Raw genomic sequence first — 26,961 nt, 5'->3', positions numbered from 1 at the left:
AGAAAAAGATAGGGCTTTTATATTAAATATGTATATTACCTGTTACAAGACCTATCCAAAACTCCAAAGAATGTTTAGAAAATATACCCCCCCCCCCAATCAATAATGTCAAAATGCATAACTTGAACAATTCATTTTACCATTCCTCACGATGCATTAAAGACCAGGCCTTTTAGCAACATGGACAACTGCTTCTACAATAAAAAATGAGACTAGGGAATTTTTATTTTTTATGATTGGTCATCTACAATACATTACTTTGGTGAAAAAAAACAATCCGATTCTACACCCAATTACTCTGAAGCTGATATAAAAAAAATGCACACTGATGTTCCTCATTGACAATATCAATGTAGCCTTTAGACCAGAACTCCCAGCTATGTATTGGAATTCCGATGGGAAGTAATTGTGCTGGTTTATTAGCCGATCTTTTTTTCTTCTAAGAATTCTACATGAGAAGAAGAAAATTCTTGTCGTGGCCTTCAATTCGACACACACCAAAGAGTCTGTCGCATCAGTTTCGTATTTGGATGTTTTACTTACTGTAGACGTTAATGGCCAATGAACAACTAAACTACATGGGTATGACAAAAGGGATATGTTCATTTTTTACATGTTTATCGTCAACTCCCTGGATTTAATATTCTAGTGTCCTCAGTGTCAGATGGCTTTTATGTTTCCCAACTGTTTCGGTATGCAGGAGTGTGTTCTAGGTACATCAAATTTTAAAAAGTAGGCAGTCTACTGACAAATAAGTTGATGTTACAGGGATTTCATCGACAATCTCTTTTACAGTCTCTTTTGCAAATTCTATGACCGTTATGATGTGCTTGCTTGCAAAAATCAACCTATCGTTGGGTCTTATTTTTGACTGACATGTTTCCTATCAATTGTAAGGCTTTTGTTTCTCTATGATTTTTAACTCTTTTTACCTGTTCAATACAGAGAGTTCAATGCGGATGTGACAGGTCGACTAGGGTTGCTTACTCCTCTTATGCACCTGATCCCATCTCTGATGTTTCCAATGATCCCCGTTTTTACCCTGTTCACGATTCCTATTGTTAACAGGGTTAATGAGATTGATCACTGTTCATCACCTTCCCCTTTTTTCGTCTAAGGGGCCCAAACTCTGACAAAATAGTATCGAAATTTAAATTTTATACGATCTGAAACTCTCCTACATGTACCAGTGTAAGAAATTTAAATCTTTAATCTTAAAGTTTAACAAAAAAAATTCTGGAAAACGAACGACAAACGTAGATAAATCCTCAGGTCTCATTTTTTCCGATGGGGGACTAGTAACGCATCTGGGAGATCAAAGAAAACCAGGGAACAACCGAGTCGGTTACAGTCAGTCATTTCTGCATGCTCAGAGACTTGCCATTTACTATCATCGCCAGTATGTGTAAACCACAAAGAATTGGTGTTGTCTCCATATCTAGGTTCAAAGAAATTTTCATGACTTTACGAGGGTCATTCATTAAATAATACAACTGGATACATAAAAAGTATGACACAAGCTTCAATTCAAAATAATTTACTAGTAAATACATTAGTCCCTCAAAATATTCCCCGTTTACTTTAATGCACTTCTCAGGTCTTTTTATCCAAGACTGGAAGGCCTCAGCATACTCTTTCTTCTGGATACCGAAAAGTCACTGATAGACAGCACCTCCAATGGCCAATCTGGAGCCATAGCGTCTTCCAGATGGCATGTTCTTTAGTTTAGGAAAGAGAAATAAGTCGCATGGACTCAGGTCAGGCGAATATGGCGGGTGTTTTAACTCTGTGATTCTTTCCTTCCTCAGAAACGCTTTAACTTCTCTATGTTTGTGCGCGGCAGTATTGTCATGCAACAAGTAAATTCTACGAAGGCCTGTCTTTGGGCGTCTTTTAAAGAAGATTTGTTTCACTTTCTTCAATACCCTGTTTTTGTAAAACAAACCATTAACGGTTCTTCCTTTGGATATAGAAATTTGAGCGATTGCACCTCTTGAGTCAAAGAAAATGCAATAGTAAACCTTCTTTGAACTCTGATATCTCCTGGCAATTCCGGCCTTCCGCTGCATTTTTAAGTCACATTCTATTATTCACTTTTCTTTGGGGCTCAAAAAATAGATCCAGGTCTCATCACCTGCTATGATACTAGACAGTTTTCTTTTGTCACAATTCTTAAATGACTTTAGGAGATCTTTCGCCATTTTAACCCTTGTTTTCTTTTGTTCTTCAGTGAGTAAATGAGGCACCCATCTAGTTGAAACTTTCCTAAGATTAAGGTTTTTTTTTTATTAGAACTGTTTACTTTTCCCGTTGAAATCCGGAAGGCCCTTGCAATGTCTTTTATTGTGTCTCTTGCATCTTCTGTTATCATGGTACTCACAGCATCAATGTTTCTTTGGATCATCACGCTTTTTGGTCGTCCTGTATGTGTTCGATTTTCCAGACTTGTTTCTCCATGTTTGAATTTCTTCATCCATCTAAAAACTGTACTGTTTGAAATTACACCCTTTCCATGTATAGCAACCAATTCTTTGTGTTTGTCTTTCAATGATTTCCCTAGCAATACACAGTTTTTCATATATGTTCTCGCACTTACATTTTCAATTTTCGACGAGTGAGTTGGAAAGAATGGAATTTATAGACTGTGATAAGATGATCGTTAAATACTTTATATTTTTTATGGAAAACCATAGGTTGCATTATTTAATGAATGACCCTCGTACTATTACATGTTCATCTCTTACACGTACATGTGTGTCAGGTTATATATAGTATGGAGGTCCAATAATCTAGTGTTTGATTCCGTGATATCTTAGGTTTTTATGATTATTGAGTGTGGTCAGTATATCTTCTAACTACTTGATCGACTCTTGTGATATTTCAGTGTGAGTGGATGTGGTCTCCATATCTTTGCCCCAAACTTTCTAAAATACAAACATAAATTCCTGTCTCTTGATCTTGGTGTCGCTCGATTAGGTGTGCATGTTTAAATAGATCTGAATGGTTTCAGTCGAAAAGAATGAGAAAATGTGGTTATAAATCCTACTGTAGCTCACTGTAAAAGAAAGTGACTATAGGCATTCCGTTACACTTCTAATCATTTTCTTTTTTTATAAGGCTTTTGTGCTTGATATGCTAAACATAAGCATTCAATGCTCGAATGAAATGTGAGGATAAAAACAGTAATCATGCTCAAAAATCCAATCAAATTATACAAATTGAGAGCAGAGCAAACACGGACCCCTGAAAACATCAGAGGTGTGATCAAGTGCCATGGAGAAGTAAGCACCCCCTGTCAACCGTCACACCCGTCGTAAACCCTTTGTAAGGATCAGGTAAAGGGAGAAATTCGTTAACAATTCAGTATGACTGATGGATTGATTGCTCTTGAACGTTCCTTGCGAGAAGTTTTCACTCACATACCGGTGAAGGGCTTCAAATTCAGACCCTTACTCAGCACTTAGGGTCATTGAGCAGAGAGGGTTCTTTATCGTGCCACGCCTAACTGACACGGTATCTCGGTTTTTAAGGTCTCATCCGAAAGACTGTGACTTTCACGTCTAATACCGGGCGCTTGACGTTGGAACAGTCACTGCTTATGTTTAACGCCTTAGGTTTGACGCGATGCAGAAAAAGAGAATCGTATCCGGTACTTCCCGATCACGAAGCGAGCGCCCTACCACTAGCCTGGCCTTATAATTTGTATGAGAAACGTTAGTCAATATATTCGACCTGATGTCAATTGTATTTCAGAACAAGGTCGTTATATCCACCATGGAATTTGTAAATATTGACTTTAAAACTAGATTGTTGGTACCATTGTATCTTTAACTTATTTGTCAGTAGAAAAAATTGTTCAAAATTTACGTAGAACATGCTCTTCCGTTTCGATTCAGTTGAGATACATAAATACCATATGCAGGTGAAAATGGTATACTGTCACGTGAATAAGGGAAGTTGGCGATAGAACAGTTAAAATCACCACGTTTATCATAAAGTTTAGTTCAATATCCTTCTCCAGTAAAACAACAAAATATGAGACTGTGCTGTCTTTCATTTCGAGTTCAGTGGGATATATCGAAACAACATGTGAGTGAAAATGAATATTGTTATTTGAAAAAACGTCGTCGATATACAATGTATCTTGATGTAGAATTAATATAAAGGTTACAGCAAGAGACTTCTTTTCATGCAGAGTTTTTATGCCCCCGTATCGAAGATTCGGGGGTATATAGTTTTTGCCCTGTCCGTCCGTCTGTCTGTCTGTTTGTCCTCAAAAACTTTAACATTGCCCATAACATTTGATTGGTTGGAGCTATGGATTTCATATTTCACATATGTATTCCTTGTGTCAAGACCTTTCTTCATCTACCACCATATTTGACCTTTTGACCTTGACCGTGGAGTTTGACCCAGTTTTGTAAAATTTTACCCAACTTTAATCTTGGCCATAACTTTTGAACAATTGGTGCTAGGGCTTTCATACTTCACATATGTAATCCTTGTGACAAGACCTTCCTTCGGATGCCAACAACTTTGACTTTTTGACCTTGGAATTTGACTTACTTTTGAAAAACTTTAACATTGGCCATGCTTTTAGAATGGTTGGTGCTTAGGCTTTTTATACTTCACATTTGTAATCCTTGTGACAAGACCTTTCTTCATCTACCACCATATTTGACCTTGACCTTGGAGTTTGACCTACTTTTGAAAAACTTTAACCTTGGTCGTAACTTGTGAACCGTTCGTGCTAAGGCTTTCATACTTCACATATGTAATCCTTGTGACAAGACCTTCCTTTGGATACCAACAACATTGACCCTTTGACCTTGGAGTTTGACCTACTTTTGAAAAACTTTAACCTTGGCATTAACTTTTGAACCGTTGATGCTAGGGCTTTCATACTTTACGTATGTAATCCTTGTGACAAGACCATCCTTTGGATACCAACAATTGTAATCTATTGACCTTGACCTTAGAGTTTGACCTACTTGTTGCAAAACTTAATTCTTGGTCATAACTTTTGAACGATTGGTGCTTCAGCTTTCATATTTCACCAGTATATTTCTTGTGAGAAGGCCTTTCCTTAGGCGCCATTAAGTTTGACCATTTGACCTTGACCTTGATGTTTGACTTACTTTTGAAAAACTTTAACCTTTTCCATATCTATTTAATGGTTGCTGCTAGGGCTTTCATATTTCATAGGTATATTCCTCGAGACAAGACCTTACTTTGGGTACCAACATATTAGATTTGCATTTGAGAAAGTTTAACCTTTGCTATAAGTTGCCATACGGGGGCATCAGTGTTTCACAAACACATCTTGTTTTAAAATGAATTCTGCTTCATAAGAAACGGGCATGCTAATAAAGGACCCAATTAGAGCCCATGGAAATTCCAATGGATTGTTGGAAGACCTGGTCTCCAAAGACTACTATACTGCCAATGGTAAACTCAAGCATCTTTTTAATATCAACTTCATACATGTAGAATCAGAATGGTTTTTATCAAAGTGAATTTGTAAATGACCAATGACAAGATAAATGAAGAGAGTTCTGTTTTCACTGAAGAAACAGTATGTAAGTTTTATGCTATTTGATTTTGGCAAAGTGTGATCTGATATTTTCTAAAATTTCTTTTGGTATCCACGTTTGATTAACACCACTTCTGAATATTTTGTTGAAAAGTACTGCTACTGTACTGGTTTCCTATATCCCGATATTCATCTTTTTAAGATTTTTAGGTCACCTGAGTCAATCAGGTGACCTATTACTATGTTTTCGTCCGTCGTCGTCCGTCGTGCGTTAACTTTTGAACATTTTCAGCTTCTTCTCTGGAACCGCTGAACCAATTTCAACCAATTTTGGCACAGAATATTTATGAGTGAAGTGAAACAAAATTCACTAAACTTCATGATCTCTGTCCCCCGGGCCTTACGAGTGGGGCTAAAACCATCAGAATTAATGCTACATGTATCTTTAAAAATCTTATTCTTTACTCTTGGACATCAACCAGTCAAACCGTTGTCTTGATTGTAATAAGCATTGAGTGAGATTCATGGCCCCAGGGTCAGGGGTTCTGGAGTTAGGGTGGAGCTCTAATGACCATACAGGAAAAATGCATAAATTCTTTAAAAATCTTCTTCTCTCCTCCTGTATATATATCAGATAAACTAGGTGCATGGTTATTATAATCAAATGTGCCTCTTTAAAAATTTTGAAATTTGTGGCCCCGGGGTGAGGGGTTCTGTGGGAAAGGGGGGCTCTATTGATTATGAATATAGTGAAAGTGTATTATTTCTTTGAAACTCTTCTTCTCTGCTCCTGGTTATTAAGCAAAACAAAACCCAAGTATATAATCATGATGAGCATGTGTGCCTCTTCAAAAATTGTGAATTTCATGGCCTCTGGGTCAGGGGATCTAGTGTGTGGGGATCTTGATTATATAGTGGAAATGCACGATTTCTTCCCTTAAATCTTTTTCTCTGTTCCCAGATATTAAGCAGAGAAACTAAGTGCGTGGTTATGGTGATCAAGAATGCCTCTTCCAAAATTGTGAAATTTGTGGCCCAGGATCAGGAGATCAGTTGGGGAAGGGGGGGGGGGGCTCTGTTGAAAACTTAGTGAAACTGGATTATTTCTTTGAAAATCTTCTTATCTGCTCCTGGGTATTTTGCACATAAATAAAGTGCATAGTTATAAAGAGCAAGGGTGCCTCTTCCAAAATTCTGAATTTCATGGCCTCTTGATCAGGGGTTTTGGTTGTAGGGTGCGGCTCTATTGATTGATGTTAAAATGAAATTGCATTAAATTTAATTCTTTGAAAATCTTCTTCTCTGCTCCTGAGTATTTAGCAGATAAACTAATTCCACGGTTATGGTAATCAAGAGTGTCTCTTCCAAAATTATGAACTTCTTGGCCCCGAGGTTCTCTGTGAGGGGGGAGGGGGGGGGGCTCTATTGAATATAGTGAAAGTGTATTATTTCTTTGAAAATCTTCTTTGCTACTGAGTATTTGAACAAACCAAGTGCATAGTTATGATGAGCATTGATGCCTTTTCCAAAATTTCATGGCCCCGGGTCTGGGGATTTGGTGCTACATCTATTTAGCAGATAAACTAGGTGCATGGTTATGATAATCAAGAATTTCTCTTCCAAAATTATAAAATTTATGGCCCTTGTTCAGGTGGGGTGGGGGTGGGGTGTGGATTTATTGTGAAAATGCATTATTTCTTTGAAAATCTCCTTCTCTGACCATGGGTATTTAGCAGACAAACTAATTGCATGGTTATGATAAGCAAGGATGCCTTTTCAGTAAGTTTGAAATTCAAAACCCCTGGGTCAGGGGTTTTGGTGTTATGGTTGGGCTCTTTTGAATATATGGTAAAAAAATGTATTATTTCTTTGAAAATCTTCTTATCTGTCAATGGGTAATTAGCAAACATACTAAGTGCATGGTTATGATAAACAAGGTTGCCTTTGTGAATTTTTTGGCTCCTGGGTCAGGGGCTCTGGTATTAGGATGGTGCTGTAATGTAACTATAGTGTAACTGAAAGGTCAATTGAATAACAGAATTATACAAGAATTTTTATAATTTTTTATACAAAAAGTACTTTCATGGTTTTTAATGGTCAGGCAAACTTGTACATAATAGATAAATAAAAACAGGACAAAAATACCTTTTATTTGTACAATAAATGTTCTTCAAAGACTAAGTGAGGCCATCGTGAGAGGGAATGATATCGGTTAACTAACAGTGCTCAAGAACTATTGTTTTATTTAGTCAGCATGGGGATAGTGACAAATGGGGGCAAGTGCAGGCAAGTAAATAGATCAACTTTAAGATATGTTACTGAGCACTAAATTAATTATTTTGCTGGTCCTTGATCATCCTATTTCTCTTGCTTTTGGGTAACATAGCTTCATTTATCAGCTTATTTTATTTTATCTTATATTCAATTTTTGAATCCTTTACAGTGTTATACTATACTCAGGTGACCGTTAAGACCCTTGGACCTCTTCTTTATAAGTTTTAGAATCCAATACAGAGTAATTCAACTTCAATTTGACTGCAAATTTTCATCGGGTATAACCCCACATATGGGGGTACGGAATAGTGACCTTTGGGGTGCGGATTTCGGAGCGTAATTTGCTAGGAAAATTGACCTAATTAGCTTTTCTACAGCGATTGAGATGGAATTAGTTCTATATTAATGTACCACGGAACACAGTGATTTCTCCGTTTACTGATACCAATATCCCACTTCACAATTCGTGCTAGAAGTACATGAACACTTCAACATTTTCTGGCTATGACACGCGGGTTGGCAGATTTGATCGATTCTTTGTAAAAATTCTTGCTTACTTTATCATTCTACATCATTTCAGTTGTATGAGGGGTTTCTTTGCATAATTTTGCAGAAGATACTCTAATAATATCTGGACTTTCACCCAAAATAAATGGTGAAAACTTCAATATTATTGTGTTCCAGGGGTAAACTTATAGATTTTGCAGCTACTGTGTTAGCCACTGTTTTAATTCATTCTTTTGAGATTTACTAACAGTGTGTTACCTTATCATTGTGATACAATAAATAATATACATGTACTAGTATAGTGGGAGTGGGGTGGGAGTAGAAACATCTCTTCATATATTTGATAACATATTAGGAATTACGGTCACTAATTTATAACTACATGTATGTTATGCCTAGATACAGACAGGAAAGAGGTGATAAAAGTATAGAAAAAGTGGGTCATCTGTACATAATTAAAAAACATATAAGTGCTGATGATTAAATCCAGCCCATTAAATCATCCATTTTAGTCATCTTGATCGGATTTATTTGTCTAAGTCGAAGCAATTTTCAGTGATATATGGCTTTATCACGTTTGTATTCTTTCTGACATTTCTATTTTGCCAAAGAAAATCCGCAGCACGGCTGTGTTGCAGATATATATTTGACATTGCTAAAACCTTCTAAAGGTATATATAAGGAAAACGGGGGGGGGGGGGGCAGTTTGAGGAATTTGTTGAAAATCATGTACATGATCTGTCAAAATTTAAGGCAGAGTTGGTGTTTTCATTCCCTTCTCCAACTGGTGACCTTCCTGCTTTCAAATCTGTTTTTAATTATGAACTCCAGGCTTCCTCTGGTTATAGCACTCGTATTTATAATTTTATCCTCAGCATACATCCCATTCCATTTATAAGTACTTCATTTATATATCATGGCATATTTTAACTCAACACAATGTTCAGCTGTCAGACATCTATTTGTTTGTGTTGAACGTGTGAAATTTATTCTCAAATTAAAGTCACATTAATAAATAGATTATTGTCTTTCCGTGATTAATAATTATTACATATTTTGTAGGGTTCAATCATGCATTGTCTGTATATTCAGAAACTATTTTTTGACAGATTTTTTTCTACATCCGTCAAGTTTATTGTAAATCAAGGGACATGTACATGAGCAAAGCATCCTGCTGTGTCACCGAAAATGAAACAGACTTTACTTGTCAATAATCGAGTAGTACATACAAACACAAGGAAATGGTGCACTCGGTCAACATAACCACGTGTGTTTTAAAGGGAAAACAGAAAGTAAATTCTTAAGTGAACTGGTTCTATTAAGAAAATTTGGTGTTATTATCGAATTTTAGATTTTTTTTCGGTCCGACGATCGCGGGAGATTTTTGTCCTAGGAATATTGTTATTTTTTTCAACAAAGGAGGCTAAGGAGTATTACAAAGGATACAGTTCTCTGTAGAAGAAATGAGCGTAAGTGATAATGTAACGATATGTTGTGTTGTATATCTGATACTTTATGCACAGTCATGTCTTCAGGGTTAACGAGATGAAGAATACATGTACCGTGTTACATAGTATATATAATGTATTGACACAGTCTGCGGTTACACGCTGAACAAAAGACGTCAATTCAAAGATTTGTAAAGGCCTTTCGTATCACTTGTTTCTAGATTTTTTAACAACTTCGGCTGAGAACAAAGATGTTTACATGAAGAGCAAAAACTCGAAATTAAATGAGAATTACGTTTTGAAATTGCATAACAGTCGTACGTCAGTACAGTTCGTTGTTGACATCAGGGACATAAAACTTTAAAGTAAAACAAATTAAAAAAAACCTCTCTGACCATATGAATTAATAATTAAGTAATGTTTATGTTCAATATGTATAATAGTTACATATCCCGTTCGGTCAAATTACACTTCCGGGATTTACAAGTCTACTACTTAATGCAGTATTACAGTAATATATAATATTATATGTAGTGAATTAACATATCACTAAATATCTCGCGGTCGCACGTATAATTTATTTTATAAATAGACTGACATAAAGATAACCCTTACCATGAAATGTTATTAACGCTGCAAAAAATGAACGTGCATTTATTTAATTCTGACCACATTTTACTGAGATTATATTGTTTTTCTTTTTTTTAAAAAAAAAAAATCAAAATAAAAGACCTTATCTTTCCCACCTTTTTCTTGTATACTTTACCTTAATCTAAATATTTTCATAGGTAACATAAGATTATATACACATTTTCTTTAAAATTAATTTTTCGTCCTGTCAAAGTTGAAGCAAGTTACGTAACTATTTAACCAGCTCACGGAAATAACACCTATTTTACCTATTCTGCACGGGATTATGCGCTGGTAATTTATCTTAGAAAATTTGTATATGATTACCAGACGTTCGTCTGTCCCCACGGGCGCTGCATCAAGCTAACGAGACAAACGAACATTAAGATCGCCCGACAACTGACCAGTAACTGACCAGTAAGCATATTCGGTGTTCCTGTAATTAGCATTGCCGGAAGGATAGGTGGCGCTGCGCAACGTGAAAGTTAGGATTTCGCGGGAAAGTGTCCCAACGCATACTACCCTTGAATTACGGCTTTTGACTTGTTCCCTATAGATTCTGCTGATTTCTTTGGTTGGTAATTTTAGAGTAGTGACCTTTACCTTTATGTAATGACAAAAAACCGGGGAAAATCTCACAATAGTATGGTAATTATCGTCGTTGAAAATCTTGGATTTGCATTTTTACAATCTTAACAATTTATTACAGTACTTCAACACATTTGAATTAATCAACAAATACCTCTAAATATAATTGGCACCTTTTTTAATGTCATTATTGGCCGTAATATATTGAAAGCACTGTGAAATATTCAGGTACCCTCAAACCGGAAGTGACCTGTTTAGGGAAATTCGAACTGTAAACAACGTGATGACAAACACGAGTACTGACTCGAAGTCAGTCTACGAGGTACATATTTCTTTAAAATTCTAAAGAAGATTTTGTAGACATATATTGCAAACTTAGAATCAAAATTAGAATTTTTAAAGCTATGTATGGCGTATCTGAGAGCTCTAAAAAAAGTACTTATACGAGATTCAATGTAGATATAATTTATATCATAAATAACGTTCAAATAAAAATTTTCACCGATTTTGAACTTGAATATCCTCACGTTTTATAGTTAAATTTCTGTTATTTAAATGTAGAGTCGGTAAATAAATCGGTTATTGTGTTAAATTCTTGACATCTGTTGAAAAGCGATATTGATTTAAATTTAAATTACAGAAAAGTTCTGTCCTAATACAATTTAATAAAATACATATTAAGATTATTTTTTTTTTAAATTTATTTATTTAATAATAAATATAAAGTCATGCATTGCATATTTTTTATAAGTTCAGATAAATAATCTGAACTTATAAAAAATATGCAACGCATGACTATATACATGTATTTATTAATAAATAAATAAATTTTATAAAAATGTTTGAAAGTTATGCATTTATAAATATACTGTTCTCCTTTGTATGTTATGCTTTTACTCTTCAAGAAGAATGGATTTTTTAAACCAATTTTGATGGTGATGGTTCTTCAGTATGATTTTTTTTCCTACTTTGTTAATTTCAATTCAAGTTGAAAATCCTGTTTCATACCCTGACAGGAAATATTCGTACTAGTAATATTAATAGTGTGACCTCTTTTCAATGTCACAATCACTGAAAATTGAAAGAACATTTAAAGATGACTTGTAAAAAATTAAAATATTGAAATTCCATTCATTTATCATTTATAAAAACAAATTACATGTATAATTATTGATGTCAGTAGTAAATGAAATTTACGCAAATTCAATAAATTGTACATAAATTAGTAATATAAAATACAATATAATATGCATGAATTTCATTTACTTCCCACAACAATAATTATAACTTTTTTTAATGAATGAAATATGGATGGCATCTCAATATTTTACTTATATATAAAGTAACTTTGTTGTAATACAAGTTTTCTTTCAATTTTCATTGATTGTCACATTGAAAACGGGTCATATTGCTCATTTTCAAAGGACATTCTGGATATTAAATTAATATTTGGTAAGTGTTTACTGCCTTATTTTATAAGAAGGAATGTATAAAAACACATTAATGAAAAAAAAAATTGCCAGAAATCAAATATCTTTCAAGTTTCAAAGCTGGGACAACTTTCTTTGATAAACGGGAAAAATGCTTCTTTTACTGCCGAGGGGGTTACCCTAAGAATGTGTCTAAAAAATACCCATTTTAGAATATTTTAGTAATTTTTTTTAAGAAAAGCAATGTTTTATCATTAAACTACAAAATACAATTGCAGAAAACTCTTCAAGCATATTTTTAAATTTTGGTCTGGCATTGCTACTGTAATAAACAATGAAAATTATGCAACGAATTTGCGTCGTTTGACAATTGTGTGTTACCATAGGTGAAAAAAGTTGAACATTTCTGTCGTAACATGTGATGTATTAATTATCATGAGAGGCAAAATAATAAACACATTTCTGGGACGTTTTACGCCAAGGCAGTGACTTTTATTGCAGGGATTAAAAAATAATTGGGAGTAAGGACTTTTGGACAGTTGCTGTAACCGGTATGCATGAGCTATCATTATGGTGTATGAACACACGGTGTGTGATGGAATAGATCTAAACTTCATCATTAATGAGAGCGACGAGGAAAACGAAGAGGAATGGTTGAGGTAACGATTTACCGCATCGATCAATTTCACATAAAGATAATAATCAAACAATTATGTATATATTTTAAAGGAAAACGTAGTTATTGAAAAACAGCATATTTACATAGATGTCTATATTGCTTTTAAAAACAGTTTATTTACATGGATGTATATATTGCTTTTAAATTCGGAACTTTATTACAAATTGAAAGCGTTTCTTGCATGATATTTACACTTTTCCGTGTATGTATACACAGGGCCGTAGGAAGCAATTTCAGTTTGGGGGGACACATCCATACATTTTCAGTTGAGGGGGCACTACTAACTACCAAAAATTCCATGACAAGCAAAAAAAAAAAAAAAAAAAGAAAAAAGAAAAAAAAAAGGTCATCAGAGGTTTTTATTGAGGGGGCAAAAGATATAGTATCTATGTTTTCTATAGTACTCTATATATCTGCAAATAACTGGGGCGGGGGGGCACAGCCCCCGTGCCCCCCCCTCCCCGGTTCCTACGGCCATGAATACAGGGAGATCAAAAAAGTCCATGACTAATTCCTGAAAACCAATTATAATATGTTAGTGATATCACAGATTTGCCAGAATTATTAAATAGTACTTGGCATTTATCGTAATTTCTATATTTTGGCGAAGACTTTGATGATTAATTATGGGCGTTGATACCATGTTCGCACGTGTGCACAACCTGAAACATGACCAACATTATTTTTAATTAGTTAAACCCTAATTTAACCAACTCTAGAAATATACTAATCATTGCTTAGTGGATTTACAGTCTTCCGACATGGCTTGCAACGAAAACAATCATTGACACCTTCCTTTGTCGCTTTAGACTGGAATGTCAGACAAGTTCTACAACAGCCTATAAATAATCCCTCGGTCCTTTCCAATATATTTTATTTTGTCAAATAAAATCTGTAAAACAAATTATGCTTACAGAATATCAAACTTTTTAAAAGAACGGCCAATCAATTATCACAAGGGCGAAAAGCACAGAGGCAAGACATAAATGTATAACGTGGTGTAATGACTGTTTATTTTGAAACTTTTGGGAATTTGTTCGTATTGATCAAATGTGAATCAGTTGTTCTGCTGAATAGAATTGAGAAGTTCGTTATGCTTTAGAATATTTTCTGTGCAAGGTTTACTTCTTTTTAACCTTGAGTAGCTTTTACGGTTAAACACACATAATTTTATATCGTTCAATTTAAGCAACTTTGATAGCCTTATATACATTTAGCTCATTTGCATTAAATACATAAAATCAATTATTCCAGCTGATCGTAATATAAAGTTAATTCAATTCTTTTACTATTTTGGGGTAGGAATACAAGGGTTTAGTAAAAACAATATTAGCATATATGTAGTTTGATTTAATTTACCGTAGTTATTTTATATTCACGAATCATACTCCACACATACATATAATCCGGGGGTTGTTTTTGTCTCGTAGCAACTTTCTGGAAAACAGAGACTTTTTTGAAAGGCATGCAAATTTGGGTTAAGGGGAATGGTTTGCTCTCCATTGCCAAATGATCGCTAATGATATAAGATTGTATTCTCATGTTCTCAGATCCATTCTTCTAGAATAAGGTATCCCTTAGTTGTGAGGGGGGGGGGGATAAACAAAATTTTCATTCTGAGTAAAAAAAAAAAAAAAAAAATTAAAATTAATTAAAAAGTACTTTAATGTACGGAATGGGTTGTTGTAATGGTGATGGGGGAGGGGGAGGGCTTCATTCGCTCTGTAAAATGTAGGACTGTGTGTCGTGAAGAAAAAAAGTATCACGATATATCAGAAAAATATCGCAATATATCATTATGTATCAAGTATTTACATTTACAGATTTCTCCGTAATTAATTTTGGGTTTAAAAGGAAGATTTCAGCGTCCCTACATTAAAAAAGTTCATTCTGAAAGTCTTTCAGTATGTATAAAGCGAGAGAGAGAGAGAGAGTTAACTTTAACGAGGTCTGCTCTTGTTGTTTTCAAATACTCTATTTACGATTCCGGAAAGTATCGGGGGAAAATAAATTCATTTTATGTATAGATATTTTATATCGAACCCTTTTGCATCACATGCAAACAGTTTCAGTTGAGGAGCGCAGCCTAAAAAATTCAGTTGGAGGGGGGCATAATTTAAATAAATTCCTTGACAAGCAAAACAAAATTTCATCAGGCTTTAATTTTGAGAGGGAGGAGGGACAACCTTAAGTTAGCTTCATTGCAAAATTATTGGGGCATGCTTTCCCCCTCCGTGCCCATGGTTCCTACGGGCCTGTATCGATGTATTGTTACATCGCTAGTAAAATGGTCGTTGAGCGCACCGTACTCTTCAGTTGTCGGAGGTAGGAAAAACATCTATGCAGACTGGCACGAAACTTTTATGTCCCTGGTTTTCGTCGGTTTTGTGCACTGGACGTTGACCTCTGGCACTGCCCTGGTGTTGCAAATAATATTTTCCAGATACTTATAACCAGGCCTATCTTATCTTTATAGTGGAGTTTGAGCCCAACCCAAACATCATTAAAGTAGTTTTTTCTAACCATAAATATATTTAATATTTTTAGGTCATCGCCAATAAAATACTTTACCAATGAGTTGTCACTTAGAGGTCGTCTTAAAAGATTGTTAATCCGAAAACCAGCAACAAGTATGTATACTTTTTAGCTCTACTGGTCAGAGACCAAAAGAGCTTATGCAATAGTAAGGTGTCCGTTGTCCAAACGTCTGTGTAGCTGTCTGTCTGTAAACTTTCCACATTTTCAACTTCTTCTCCAGAACCACTGAGTCAATTTCATCCAAAACTTGCCACAAGGCCTCCTTAGGTGAAGGGGATACAAGTTTGTTCTAATGGAGGGTCACACCTTCTTTCAAGGAGAGATAATCAAGAATTAGTGAAAATTTTGTGGCGTCTTTTAAAAGTATTCTTCTCAAGAACCACAGGGCCAAAAAAGTTGAAACTTATATGGAAGCTTCATTACATAGTGTAGATTAAAATTTGTTCAAATCATGACCCCCAGGGATAAGGTGGGGCCACAATGGGGGATCAAAGTTTTTTAGATTCAAGTTTGTTCAAATCATGACCCCCGGGGGTAAGTTGGGTCTACAATGGGGGATCAAAGTTTAACGTAGAAAAATGTAGGAAAAAAATCTTCAAAAATCTTCTTCACAAGAATAGCAAAGCCATGTTTAGTCATATTTATATGGAGGCATCCTCAGGTAGTGAAGATTCAGTTTTATTCAGATCATGACCCCCAGTGGAAATGTGGGGCCACAATGGCTAATAAAATTTTATATAGGAATAAATAGGAAAACTCTTTTAAAAATTTTCATTTCAAGAACAGCAAAGCCATGATTAGTCATATTTGTTTACAAGCATCCTCAGGCAAAATACATTCATTTTTTTTTCAAACCATGACCCCAGGGGTAGGCTGGGACCACAAAAGGCTATCTAAATTTTACATAGGAATACATAGCAAACTCTTTTAAAAATCATCCTCTCAGGAACAGCAAGGTCTTGATTAGTCATATTTATATGGAAGCATCCTCAGGTAGTGTAGATTCAAGTTTGTTTAATCAGTTTAACTCATGACTTCCTTCCCTGCCCCTCTGGTGAGTGGGGCACTTGTATATTTCAATACTGAACTGCTTTCTGCTTTTCTCCTGCCAAAGTGCTCAGGTGAGCAATGTGGCCCATGGGCCTCTTGTTTATCAATGTTATAATTAAATGGATAAATGAAATTTACAAGTTTATTCTATTAGGTTTAGTTTCACACAGTCTTTAGGTTAAATAATTCTTTGGATTTAATTTTGGATAAATTTCATCCACAAAATTTGGGATAAATTTTGTCCATAAAATTAAATCCCCAACATATACTTCTGCTTCTGCAGTATATCAGTTTTTTTAGCTCACCTGAGCCAAAGGCTCAAGTGAGCTTTTCTGATCAAAATTTGTCCGTTGTCTGTCGTCGTCGGCGTCGTCGTCGGCGTCGTTGTTGTCGTAAACTTTTCACATTTTCATCTTCTTCTCAAGAACCACTGGCCCAATTTCAACCAAACTTGCCACAAAGTATCCTTGGGTGAAGGGGATTCAGATTTGTTCAAATGAAGGGCCATGCCCTCTTTCAAGGGGAGATAATAAAGAATTAGTGAAAAATTAATCGCATCTTTTAAAAATCTTCTTGTCAAGAACGACAGAGCCAGGGAAGATGAAACTCATGTGGAAGCATTCTCAGGTAGTGTAGATTCAAGTTTGTTCAAATCATGACCCCCGGGGGTAGGGTGGGGCCACAATGGAGGATCAAAGTTTTACATAGAAATATATAGGAAAAACCTTTAAAAATCTTCTTCTCAAGAACAGCAAACCCATGATGAGTCATATTTATATGGAAGCATGCTCAGGTAGTGTAGATTCAAGTTTGTTCAAATCATGACCCCCCGGGGGTAGGGCGGGGCCACAATGGAGGATCAAAGTTTTACATAGAAATATATAGGAAAAATCTTTCAAAATCTTCTTCTCAAGAACAGCAAAGCCCTAATTGGTCATATTTATATGAAAGCATGCTCAGGTAGTGTAGATTCAAGTTTATTCAAATCATGACCCCCGGGGGTAGGGCGTGGCCACAATCGAGGATCAAAGTTTTACATAGAAATATATAGGAAAAACCTTTAAAAATCTTCTTCTCAAGAACAGCAAACCCATGATGAGTCATATTTATATGGAAGCATCCTCAAGTAGTGAAGATTCAAGTTTGTTCAAATCATGACCCCCGGGTGTAGGGTGGGGCCACAATGGAGAATCAAAGTTTTACATAGAAATATATAGGAAAAATCTTTAAAAAATCTTCTTCTCAAGAACAGCAAAGCCCTGATTGGTCATATTTATATGGAAGCATCCTCAGGTAGTAAAAATTCAAATTTGTTCAAATCATGACCCCTGGGGGTAGGGCGGGGCCACAATGAAGGATCAAAGTTTTACATAGAAATATGTAGGAAAAATTTTAAAAATCTTCTTCTCAGGAACAGCAAAGCCCTGATTGATCATATTTATGTGGAAGTATCCTCAGGTAGTGTAAATTCAAGATTGTTCAAATCATGACCCCCTGGGGTAGGGTGGGGCCACAATGGAGGATCAAAGTCTTAAATAGAAATATATAGTAAAATATCTTCTGATGAAGAACTGCAAAGCCATGATTAGTCATTTTGATATGGAAGCATCCTCAGGTAGTGTAGATTCAAGTTTGTTAAAATGATGACCCCCGGGGATAGGGATGGGCCACAATGGGGGTCGAAAATTTTACATAGGAACATATAGGAAAATATCCTCTTCTCAAGAACTGAAAATCATGTTTAGTCATTTTGATATGGAAGCATCCTCAGATAGTGTAAATTCAAATTCGTTCAAATGATGACCCCTGGGGTAGGGTGGGGCCCAATGGGGGATCGAAAGTTTTACATAAGAACATACAGAAAAAATATTTCTTCTCAAGAACAGAAAAGCTATGTTTAGTCATATTGATATGGAAGCATCCTCAGGTAGTGTAGATTCAAGTTTGTTCAAATATTGACCTCTGGGATAGGGAGGAGCCACAATGGGGGATCAAATTTTTTCAAAATTTACTCAAGTACAACAAAGACATTTGTTATAACCCCCCCCCCACCCCCACCCCCCCCCCCCCACCCCGGGTAACCTTTTCAATACTGAACTGATTTGTGCTTTTGCCTAGCCAATGTGCTCAGGTGAGCGATGTGGCCCATGGGCCTCTTGTTATTTCTACAATTGATTTTGCCTTGTCTTCTTATTAATAGAAATTTCTATAAAATTCTTTCAAAACATTGATCCTCCTACAGTTTTGGTTGGATTTCAATCAGACTTGGTACACTAGTAGACTGTACTAAGTAACAATTAACACTCTTTATTATAAATACACACCAGTGGAGCTACATCTTATCAGAAACTTCTGGTTTGCACTTTAAATCTGTATCCTTTTTGTATTCCAAACCTGTTAATGTATTCCATTTGGGCAATTTACTGTTGAAGTCACTTCATCCATGGGTCAGCTTACTGATCTTGCTATTAACAGGTTGGGACAAAAGAGTCCTTTAAGTCGATCTTTTTTTTTTTTTTTAAAAAAAGAGAGAGAAATGAGGGAAATTAAATTGAATGTCATTATATATTGTACAATGTATTATTTCTGAATGGTACGTTACACATATTTTCATATGTACACAATCGCAAAAACCTAGAGAAAGACTTGCAAATTAATGTAGCTTATAATGTTTTCTCTCTGTCAGCAATGTGCATGTTTTCATGTAATAACATTCATGTTTTAGAAGATTTATCAAAAATGTATAGGTATTCTTAGCATGCTTAGTGTGGGAGTTTTTTTAGGGAGTTTATGTATGAACAATGAAATAAGTTTTAGAAAAGAACAGCAGTAGTGTGTTTAAAAAAAAATGTATACATTTATGATCATTGAACTCACTAAATGTGGTCATTTCTATCTTTTCAGGGATACGTCTGAGAATATTTGATCTTATATGCAAGTTGCTGTTATGTATTTTGTACATTGTGCGAGTGTCCCTGGACAGACCTGTAAACTATCAATGGTAAGTATATATATTAACAATAATATCCATAATATTTTTTTTGTCCCAGATGCATTAATGTTAATACAATCATGACATGTCCTCTATAAAGTAATTCAGTAGGTTTTTTTTTTAATTTCCTCAAGAAGATATTGAAACATGCATTTGCCTAAAGTATGTGTGTTTTATATCAAGTTAATATTTTTAAAACTTTTCTATCATAAATATGTGAATTTAATTTTAACAATATTTCATTATGTAATGAATATGATAAGATACAACAACATGTATATTTGTATTATGTCCATAAATAAAAGGGTGGTATTGAGAAATGGACACAATTCTCGTGTGACACTTGCTAAATCTTCAAATGTGTGCTGTTTTAACAGCCATAAAATTGCCAAATTGTTTCAAGAAATGGCTTGTCATTCTCCTTCTGACCTTGTAAAGTAAGGTTTCAAAATTCTTCTTACAGAAAAAAGTTCTCCTTATTGGTCATAAAACCATTGAACATTGATATGTAGGGGATATTTCATGTCATAAATGTTCAGCACTGAATGTTACATACTTGATATAAAATGGTGACTATATGTAAATTGAAGTAGAACATACACTATAAATATTGTGTTCATAGAGATTATATGGTTATTGTCCTATTTGGAAATAAAAAACATGTCTACTTGTACCATGGGATGGAATGAGTAAGAAATCATAGGGGAATTTGCTGAGTGGTTCTTGTTTTGTCATACAATATTCTTCTGTCCAACTGGGTGGAGACAATTTGTTTTGATCAAAATTTGTCTCTTGTCTGTTGTTGTCCTTGTCGGTGATGGTGTCGGCATTGTAAACTTTTTATGCCCTCCTTCAAAGAAGGGAGGGCATATTGCTTTGTTGCTGTCTGTCGATCTGTCTGTCTGTCTGTCCACCAATAGATTCCATTCATTTTCTTCAAAGAGGTTGCACATACTGAAATGAAATTTGGTATACAGATTTATCATAAGAATATCAAGGTCAAGTTCTGTTTTGGGTATGATCGAGCCCCTTGGACTTAGAAAAAGTCCAATTACAGTCAAACCTCATTATCTTGAACTTGAAGGGACCGAGAAAATACTTTGAGATAACTGAGGATTCGAGATATCCAGGGTAAAATACTGTACAGCAGGAAATTAACTCGCGAAGTTAATATTCGCTATATTCGCGGAAATAAAAATTCCGCGAATTCTAAATACAGTGAATAATCCTCCAAAAATTGATAAGGATAAATTGAAATATACCGATATCTGTGATTAGATTCGTTAACTCTATTTGTTTTTCCTTGCAAACATAAAAGCAGTAATTAATATAGATGTAGACTGTCTTCCTAATTATGCGGGTGTACGGATCAATTGATTTACTAAGACGTACTGAGTTGGTTTTTTTTAAATCTTAATTGATAAATAAACATCTATAACTAACATTTAATTCTGCCACCCAGTAGAGGTGCGATGTAATTATCTGTAGAACATGAGGCCTATTGTTAGATTTCACCCGAGCGTATCACTCAGTCCTATTATCTTTAATCAAGGCACTTACGTAGTAAAGACAACACTGTTACACATTAATTCAATTTTATTAACAGTTCAACATTTTGATTACCGGTACTGACAACTTATTTAGATTCAGGGAGATTTAAATATACTGCAGTAAATACTACTCTGTACTCTACTCAAAACACACCTATGAACGAACACCTGCCAAAGGGCCTTTTTTAGCTCTACTGGTCAGAGACCAGAAGAGCTTATGCGATAGTAAGGTGTCCGGCGTCCGTCCGTCTGTCTGTCTGTCTGTCTGTCCGTCTGTCTGTAAACAATTTTTCAAAATGCTACTCCTCCTACAGTTTTGGTCTGATTTCAATATAACTTGGCACACAGGTAGACTACACTAAGATACATAATCTAGTGCATTGGTTTTTGATTTGGATGAGCGGTGTTGCCATGGTTACTAAAAATAGAAATTTCTTTGAAATTCCTTTAAAACGCTACTCCTCATACAGTTTTGGTCTGATTTCAGTATAACTTGGCACACAAGTAGACTACACTAAGATACATAATCTAGTGCATCGGTTTTTGATTTGGATGAGCGGTGTTGCCATGGTTACTAAAAATAGAAATTTCTGTGAAATTCCTTTAAAACGCTATTCCTCATACAGTTTTGGTCTGATATCAATATAACTTGGCACACAAGTAGACTACACTAAGATACATAATTTAGTGCATCGGTTTTTGATTTGGATGAGCAGTGTTGCCATGGTTACTAAAAATAGAAATTTCTTTGAAATTCCTTTAAAACCCTACTCCTCATACAGTTTTGGTCTGATTTCAATATAACTTGGCAAACAAGTAGACTACACTAAGATACATAATCTAGCGCATCGGTTTTTGATTTGGATGAGCGGTGTTGCCATGGTTACTAAAAATAGAAATTTCTGTGAAATTCCTTTAAAACCCTACTCCTCATACAGTTTTGGTCTGATTTCAATATAACTTAGCACACAAGTAGACTACACTAAGATACATAATCTAGTGCATCAGTTTTTGATTTGGATGAGCGGTGTTGCCATGGTTACTAAAAATAGAAATTTCTGTGAAATTCCTTTTAAACGCTACTCCTACTACAGTTTTGGTCTGATTTCAATGTGATTTGGCATACAAGTAGACTCTATTAAGATTCATAATTTAGTGCATCGGTTTTTGATTTGGATGAGCGGTGTTGCCATGGTTACTAAAAATAGAAATTTCTGTGAAATTCCTTTAAAACGCTACTCCTCATACAGTTTTGGTCTGATTTCAATATAACTTGGCACACAAGTAGACTACACTAAGATACATAATTTAGTGCATCGGTTTTTGATTTGGATGAGCGGTGTTGCCATGGTTACTAAAAATAGAAATTTCTTTGAAATTCCTTTAAAACCCTACTCCTCATACAGTTTTGGTCTGATTTCAATATAACTTGGCAAACAAGTAGACTACACTAAGATACATAATCTAGCGCATCGGTTTTTGATTGAATGAGCGGTGTTGCCATGGTTACTAAAAATAGAAATTTCTGTGAAATTCCTTTAAAACCCTACTCCTCATACAGTTTTGGTCTGATTTCAATATAACTTAGCACACAAGTAGACTACACTAAGATACATAATCTAGTGCATCGGTTTTTGATTTGGATGAGCGGTGTTGCCATGGTTACTAAAAATAGAAATTTCTGTGAAATTCCTTTTAAACGCTACTCCTACTACAGTTTTGGTCTGATTTCAATATGATTTGGCATACAAGTAGACTCTATTAAGATTCATAATTTAGTGCATCGGTTTTTGATTTGGATGAGCGGAGTTGCCATGGTTACTAAAAATAGAAATTTCTGTGAAATTCATTTAAAATGCTACTCTTCCTACAGTTTTGGTCTGGTTTCAATATAACTTGGCACACGAGTAGACTACACTAAGATACATAATTTAGTGCATCGGTTTTTGACTTCTATGAACGATGTTGCCATGGTTACTAAAAATAGAAATTTCTGTGAAATTCCTTCAAAATGAAATTCCTCCTACAGTTTTGGTCTGATTTCAATATAACTTGGCACACAAGTAGACTACACTATGATACATAATTCAGAGCATCAGTTTTTTATTTTGATGAACGATGTTGCCTTGGTTACTAAAAATAGAAATTTCTGTGAATTTCTTTTAAAACGCTACTCCTCCTTCAGTTTTTATTTGATTTCAATTTAACTTGGCACACAAGTAGACTATATGAAGATATATAATTCTATTTATTGCTGCATGTTGCAAAGTTTCGAATCCAAGTGCTACTTTTTCTTTGTTACATGTATATGTACAGACTTGTAGAGCTACAGTCTCATCAGAGACTTCTGGTTTACATGAATGTATTGGATACGACTTGAAATCACTTGAATAAATCACTCGAGTATAGACTCATATGTATTTCAAAAATAAAAGAAAGAAAGAAAACACGAGAAAGAAAGAAAATTTATGTGAATGCGTAATATTATAAATCGTACAACATTTTGTCTTCTAATCGGGATCAGTCCGGTGTTTCGTTCTTTTTAATCGGGTTCAGAATCGACACAATACGCAAGGAAAATACTTTCAGTGTGGAAAGTTTTTTTTGCATAATTTTTCCTTTCCGCGAATTCAAACGACCGCAATTTGCTGCAAGTTGAACAAATTGCGATCTTTTCCAACCGCGATTTTAACCTGCTGTACAATACATAAGGAATAAGTTGTTGGGACTTCAACATATCCATGGTATTCAAGATATCCGTGTTGGAGATACCGAAGTTCAACTGTATTTGCAGTATACATTCATTTTCTTTGCAGAGTTTGCACATACTGTAATGAAATTTGGTATACAGATTTATCATAAGAATATCTAGGTCAAGTTCTTTTTTGGATACGTTCAAGCAATTTTTGATAGAGCTATGCCCCTTGGACTTAGAAAAATTCCAATTATTTGCAGTTTCCGTTTATTTTCTTTGCAGAGGTTGCACATACTGAAATGAAATTTGGTATACAGATTTATCATAATAATATCTAGGTCAAGTTCTATTTTGGGTACGATCTAGCAAACCCTATAATGTATGTCTGGGGAGGGGGGGGGATAAGTGTTTCACAAACATCTCTTGTTACAATTTCAGCTTCTTCTCCAGAACAGCTGAGCCAATTCAACCAAACTTGATACAGAGTACCATCGGGTGAAGGGGATTCAAGTTTGTTCAAATGAAGGGCCACAACCTCTTACAAGGGGAGATAATTAAGAATTTGTGAAAATTTGGTGGCATCTTTTGAAATTCCTTTCCTCAAGAACTGCTTGGCCAGAAAAGTTGAAACTTATATGAGAGCTTCATTACATACTCACTGTAGGTTCAAGTTTGTTCAAATCATGACCCCCGGATGTAGGACAGGGCAACAACAGGGGTCAAAGTTTTATATAGGATTTTTTAGGAAAATCTTTTTAAAAAATTCTTTTCAAGAACAGCAAAGCCATGATTAGTCATATTAATACAGAAATATCCTCAGGTATTGTAGGTTCAAGATTGTTTAAATTGTAACCTTTTGGGGTAGGATGGGGCCAAAACAGGAATCAAAATTATACAAAAATTATAGGAATATTTTTAAAAAAAATCTTCTTCTCAAGAACAGCATGTGAAATAGTTCGAATCTTGTCTGGGTATTGTTTCCTGTATTAGTATTAAGTTGTGTTAGGGTCTCACTCAATGTCATCTCTCCACGGTTAATGTCAAGGCTTGAGGAGGTTGAAGTTTGCAATTCTTATCAAAGCCATACCCTAATAATGCCACTGGTATGGTTTTCAGCCATCTTGATTCAGTGAGATGTCACCATGCAGGGTCATACAGTGATGACCAAGAGTTTTAATGGGAGAGACATTATTTTTTAGGTCACCTGAGTAACTCAGATTTCCTATTGTTATTCATTTTTGTCTATCTTGTTCTTTTATATAGCCAGAACTTTTAAAATTATTTTAAAGAAATTGAAATATTTTGAAGAAACAATTACTGTATAGGGGATTAATTTCACGGGTTGTAATTTTCACGTTTTTCTCTCCTCTGACACGATCGCAGTTTGTTGAATTCGTGGAATCGGTATATAATAAAGGTTACATGTACCTCCCTTCAATGTCTATATCCGTTTTATTCATAGCATAGCTAGAACGACATTAATCAGCGTTATGTATTCACTTCACAAACAACAGGGTAGATTTATATAAAATAGTTAGATTTAATAATTAATTGACGACTAACTAAAACAAGTGCAGTTATTCAAAGTCCTTTACTATAAACGTCAAATTACTTCCTATATGCTATTACGATGAGTGTATGTACACCCCAAGATCTTCTTTCCCTGGGGATAATACATCGCGGCGAAAAGCCACTGGACAGTAAGAAATGTGTTAATGTAGGTCGACGAAATAATATCCATCCAGATCATCAGCAAGTTCGATAGTTATTTGAATGATTTTTTAAAAACCAAAATGTCGATAAAAACATGATAATGCAGGTAACAAATACATGTGGTAACGTAGTTACGCATGGGTAATCAAAACCCATGACCCACGTGTTTTGATTGATGAAACATGTAGCGTTGGCTATTAAAACAGTTTTTTTTTTTTTTTTTTTTTTTACAATTACAGGTTATTATCTGCTGAATGATCTAAATTAAAGTAAAGCGTGATAATTAAAATAATTGAATGACAAGTACGACTCGTAATAACGTTAATGACCATGTACTGCACGTATATTTACCTATCGTAGTATATTCTCAAATTTCCAAATAAAACATGGAAGTTATTGAAAACTTATTCACTGTTTCTTGAATTCACGGATTTATTTACACCGTGAATATAGCGAATATTAACACCGCGAGTTATTTTCCCCCTATACAGTAAATGATTCATCCATTGATAAATATATGTACATTCAAGGTAACACAGCTATGGATGTCTAGTTCCATTTCTTGTAAGATCTTGTTGATTAATAATCTTGATGTACTTTTTTCTCTGGAAGCTAGTAGATGTTTTAATATTTTAAGGTCTTAAGTATACAGCCATTTTGAAGAAGAAAATTTTGCATGCTAAAGTGGTGTCAAACAATTAATGTCTGACAGTTTTTTGCTGAAGTTTAGTAAGTTTTTTTTTTTTTTTTTTAAATTTGTTTTAAACTTTTAATAGAAAAATGCAAATGAAAGCTTTATATATCTTAGCAATTTGCATTTTTCTGAAGTTTTAACAGACATAATAAATTATATACTTTTTTAAAAGTAGCACTTTTTATGTTTTTTGTAGTATAATGTAGCATAAAACACTTGTCATCATTAAACATGAAACATACATTTTTTTGACAGTTGTATTTAAAAATATAAATTATTCGCCATAAACTGTAGCTAAGTATTGCTTTTACTACTTTTTTCAATAAATCTTGTGATTTCTTGAAGCTATTGTAGTTTTCTATCAGTGAAGATCCCCCCTCCCAAGCCACCCAATTGAAATCAAAAACAAAAATAATGTTTAAATTATCTACAGTGTATAAATTTTAACCATAATACAGTTCTGTGCAAAAAAATCAGACTTTATAAATACCTTCATGAAATAATATTTTTTTTTAAATGGAGGATGGGGGTAATTGCATTTTGAATTTTTATTGTTTTAAAATTTCAATTGCTTATTAGAATAATAATTTGACTAGCTTATTATAGATATCTATCAACTGGTAGTTGCACATATATAATT

General features: G+C 34.6%; 3 protein-coding genes across 4 annotated transcripts in view; all 3 read left to right on the top strand.

Annotated features, from left to right (window-relative positions):
- The window catches only part of LOC133190840 (sialin-like), a 142,318-nt gene that overhangs the window by 47,884 nt on the left and 67,473 nt on the right, over window positions 1–26,961 (top strand). The gene's annotated exons all lie outside the window — the stretch shown is intronic.
- Window positions 12,892–26,961, top strand: part of LOC133190823 (potassium channel subfamily T member 2-like) — a 44,520-nt gene continuing 30,450 nt past the window's right edge. The window contains exons 1-3 of one of the 2 annotated variants that reach the window (XM_061326509.1): window positions 12,892–13,069; window positions 15,637–15,719; window positions 19,582–19,678. In XM_061326509.1, coding sequence (XP_061182493.1) covers window positions 12,981–13,069; window positions 15,637–15,719; window positions 19,582–19,678 — 269 coding nt within the window. In that variant the 5' untranslated portion in view covers window positions 12,892–12,980. The remainder of the gene's footprint in view (window positions 13,070–15,636; window positions 15,720–19,581; window positions 19,679–26,961) is intronic. The other variant, XM_061326517.1, reaches the window with a different exon arrangement.
- Window positions 13,759–26,961, top strand: part of LOC133190913 (uncharacterized) — a 62,408-nt gene continuing 49,205 nt past the window's right edge. The window contains exon 1 of the mRNA XM_061326601.1: window positions 13,759–13,763. Within this exon, the coding sequence (XP_061182585.1) occupies window positions 13,759–13,763 (5 nt within the window). The remainder of the gene's footprint in view (window positions 13,764–26,961) is intronic.

This window comes from Saccostrea echinata, unplaced genomic scaffold, assembly GCF_033153115.1.
Source record: "Saccostrea echinata isolate AGI-Se365-2 ecotype Australia unplaced genomic scaffold, CSIRO_AGI_Sech_v1 ptg000001l, whole genome shotgun sequence".
NCBI lineage: Eukaryota > Metazoa > Mollusca > Bivalvia > Ostreida > Ostreidae > Saccostrea > Saccostrea echinata.
The sequence above is the reverse complement of the archived record's forward strand: the minus strand, read 5'-3'. Positions and strand labels throughout refer to the sequence as shown.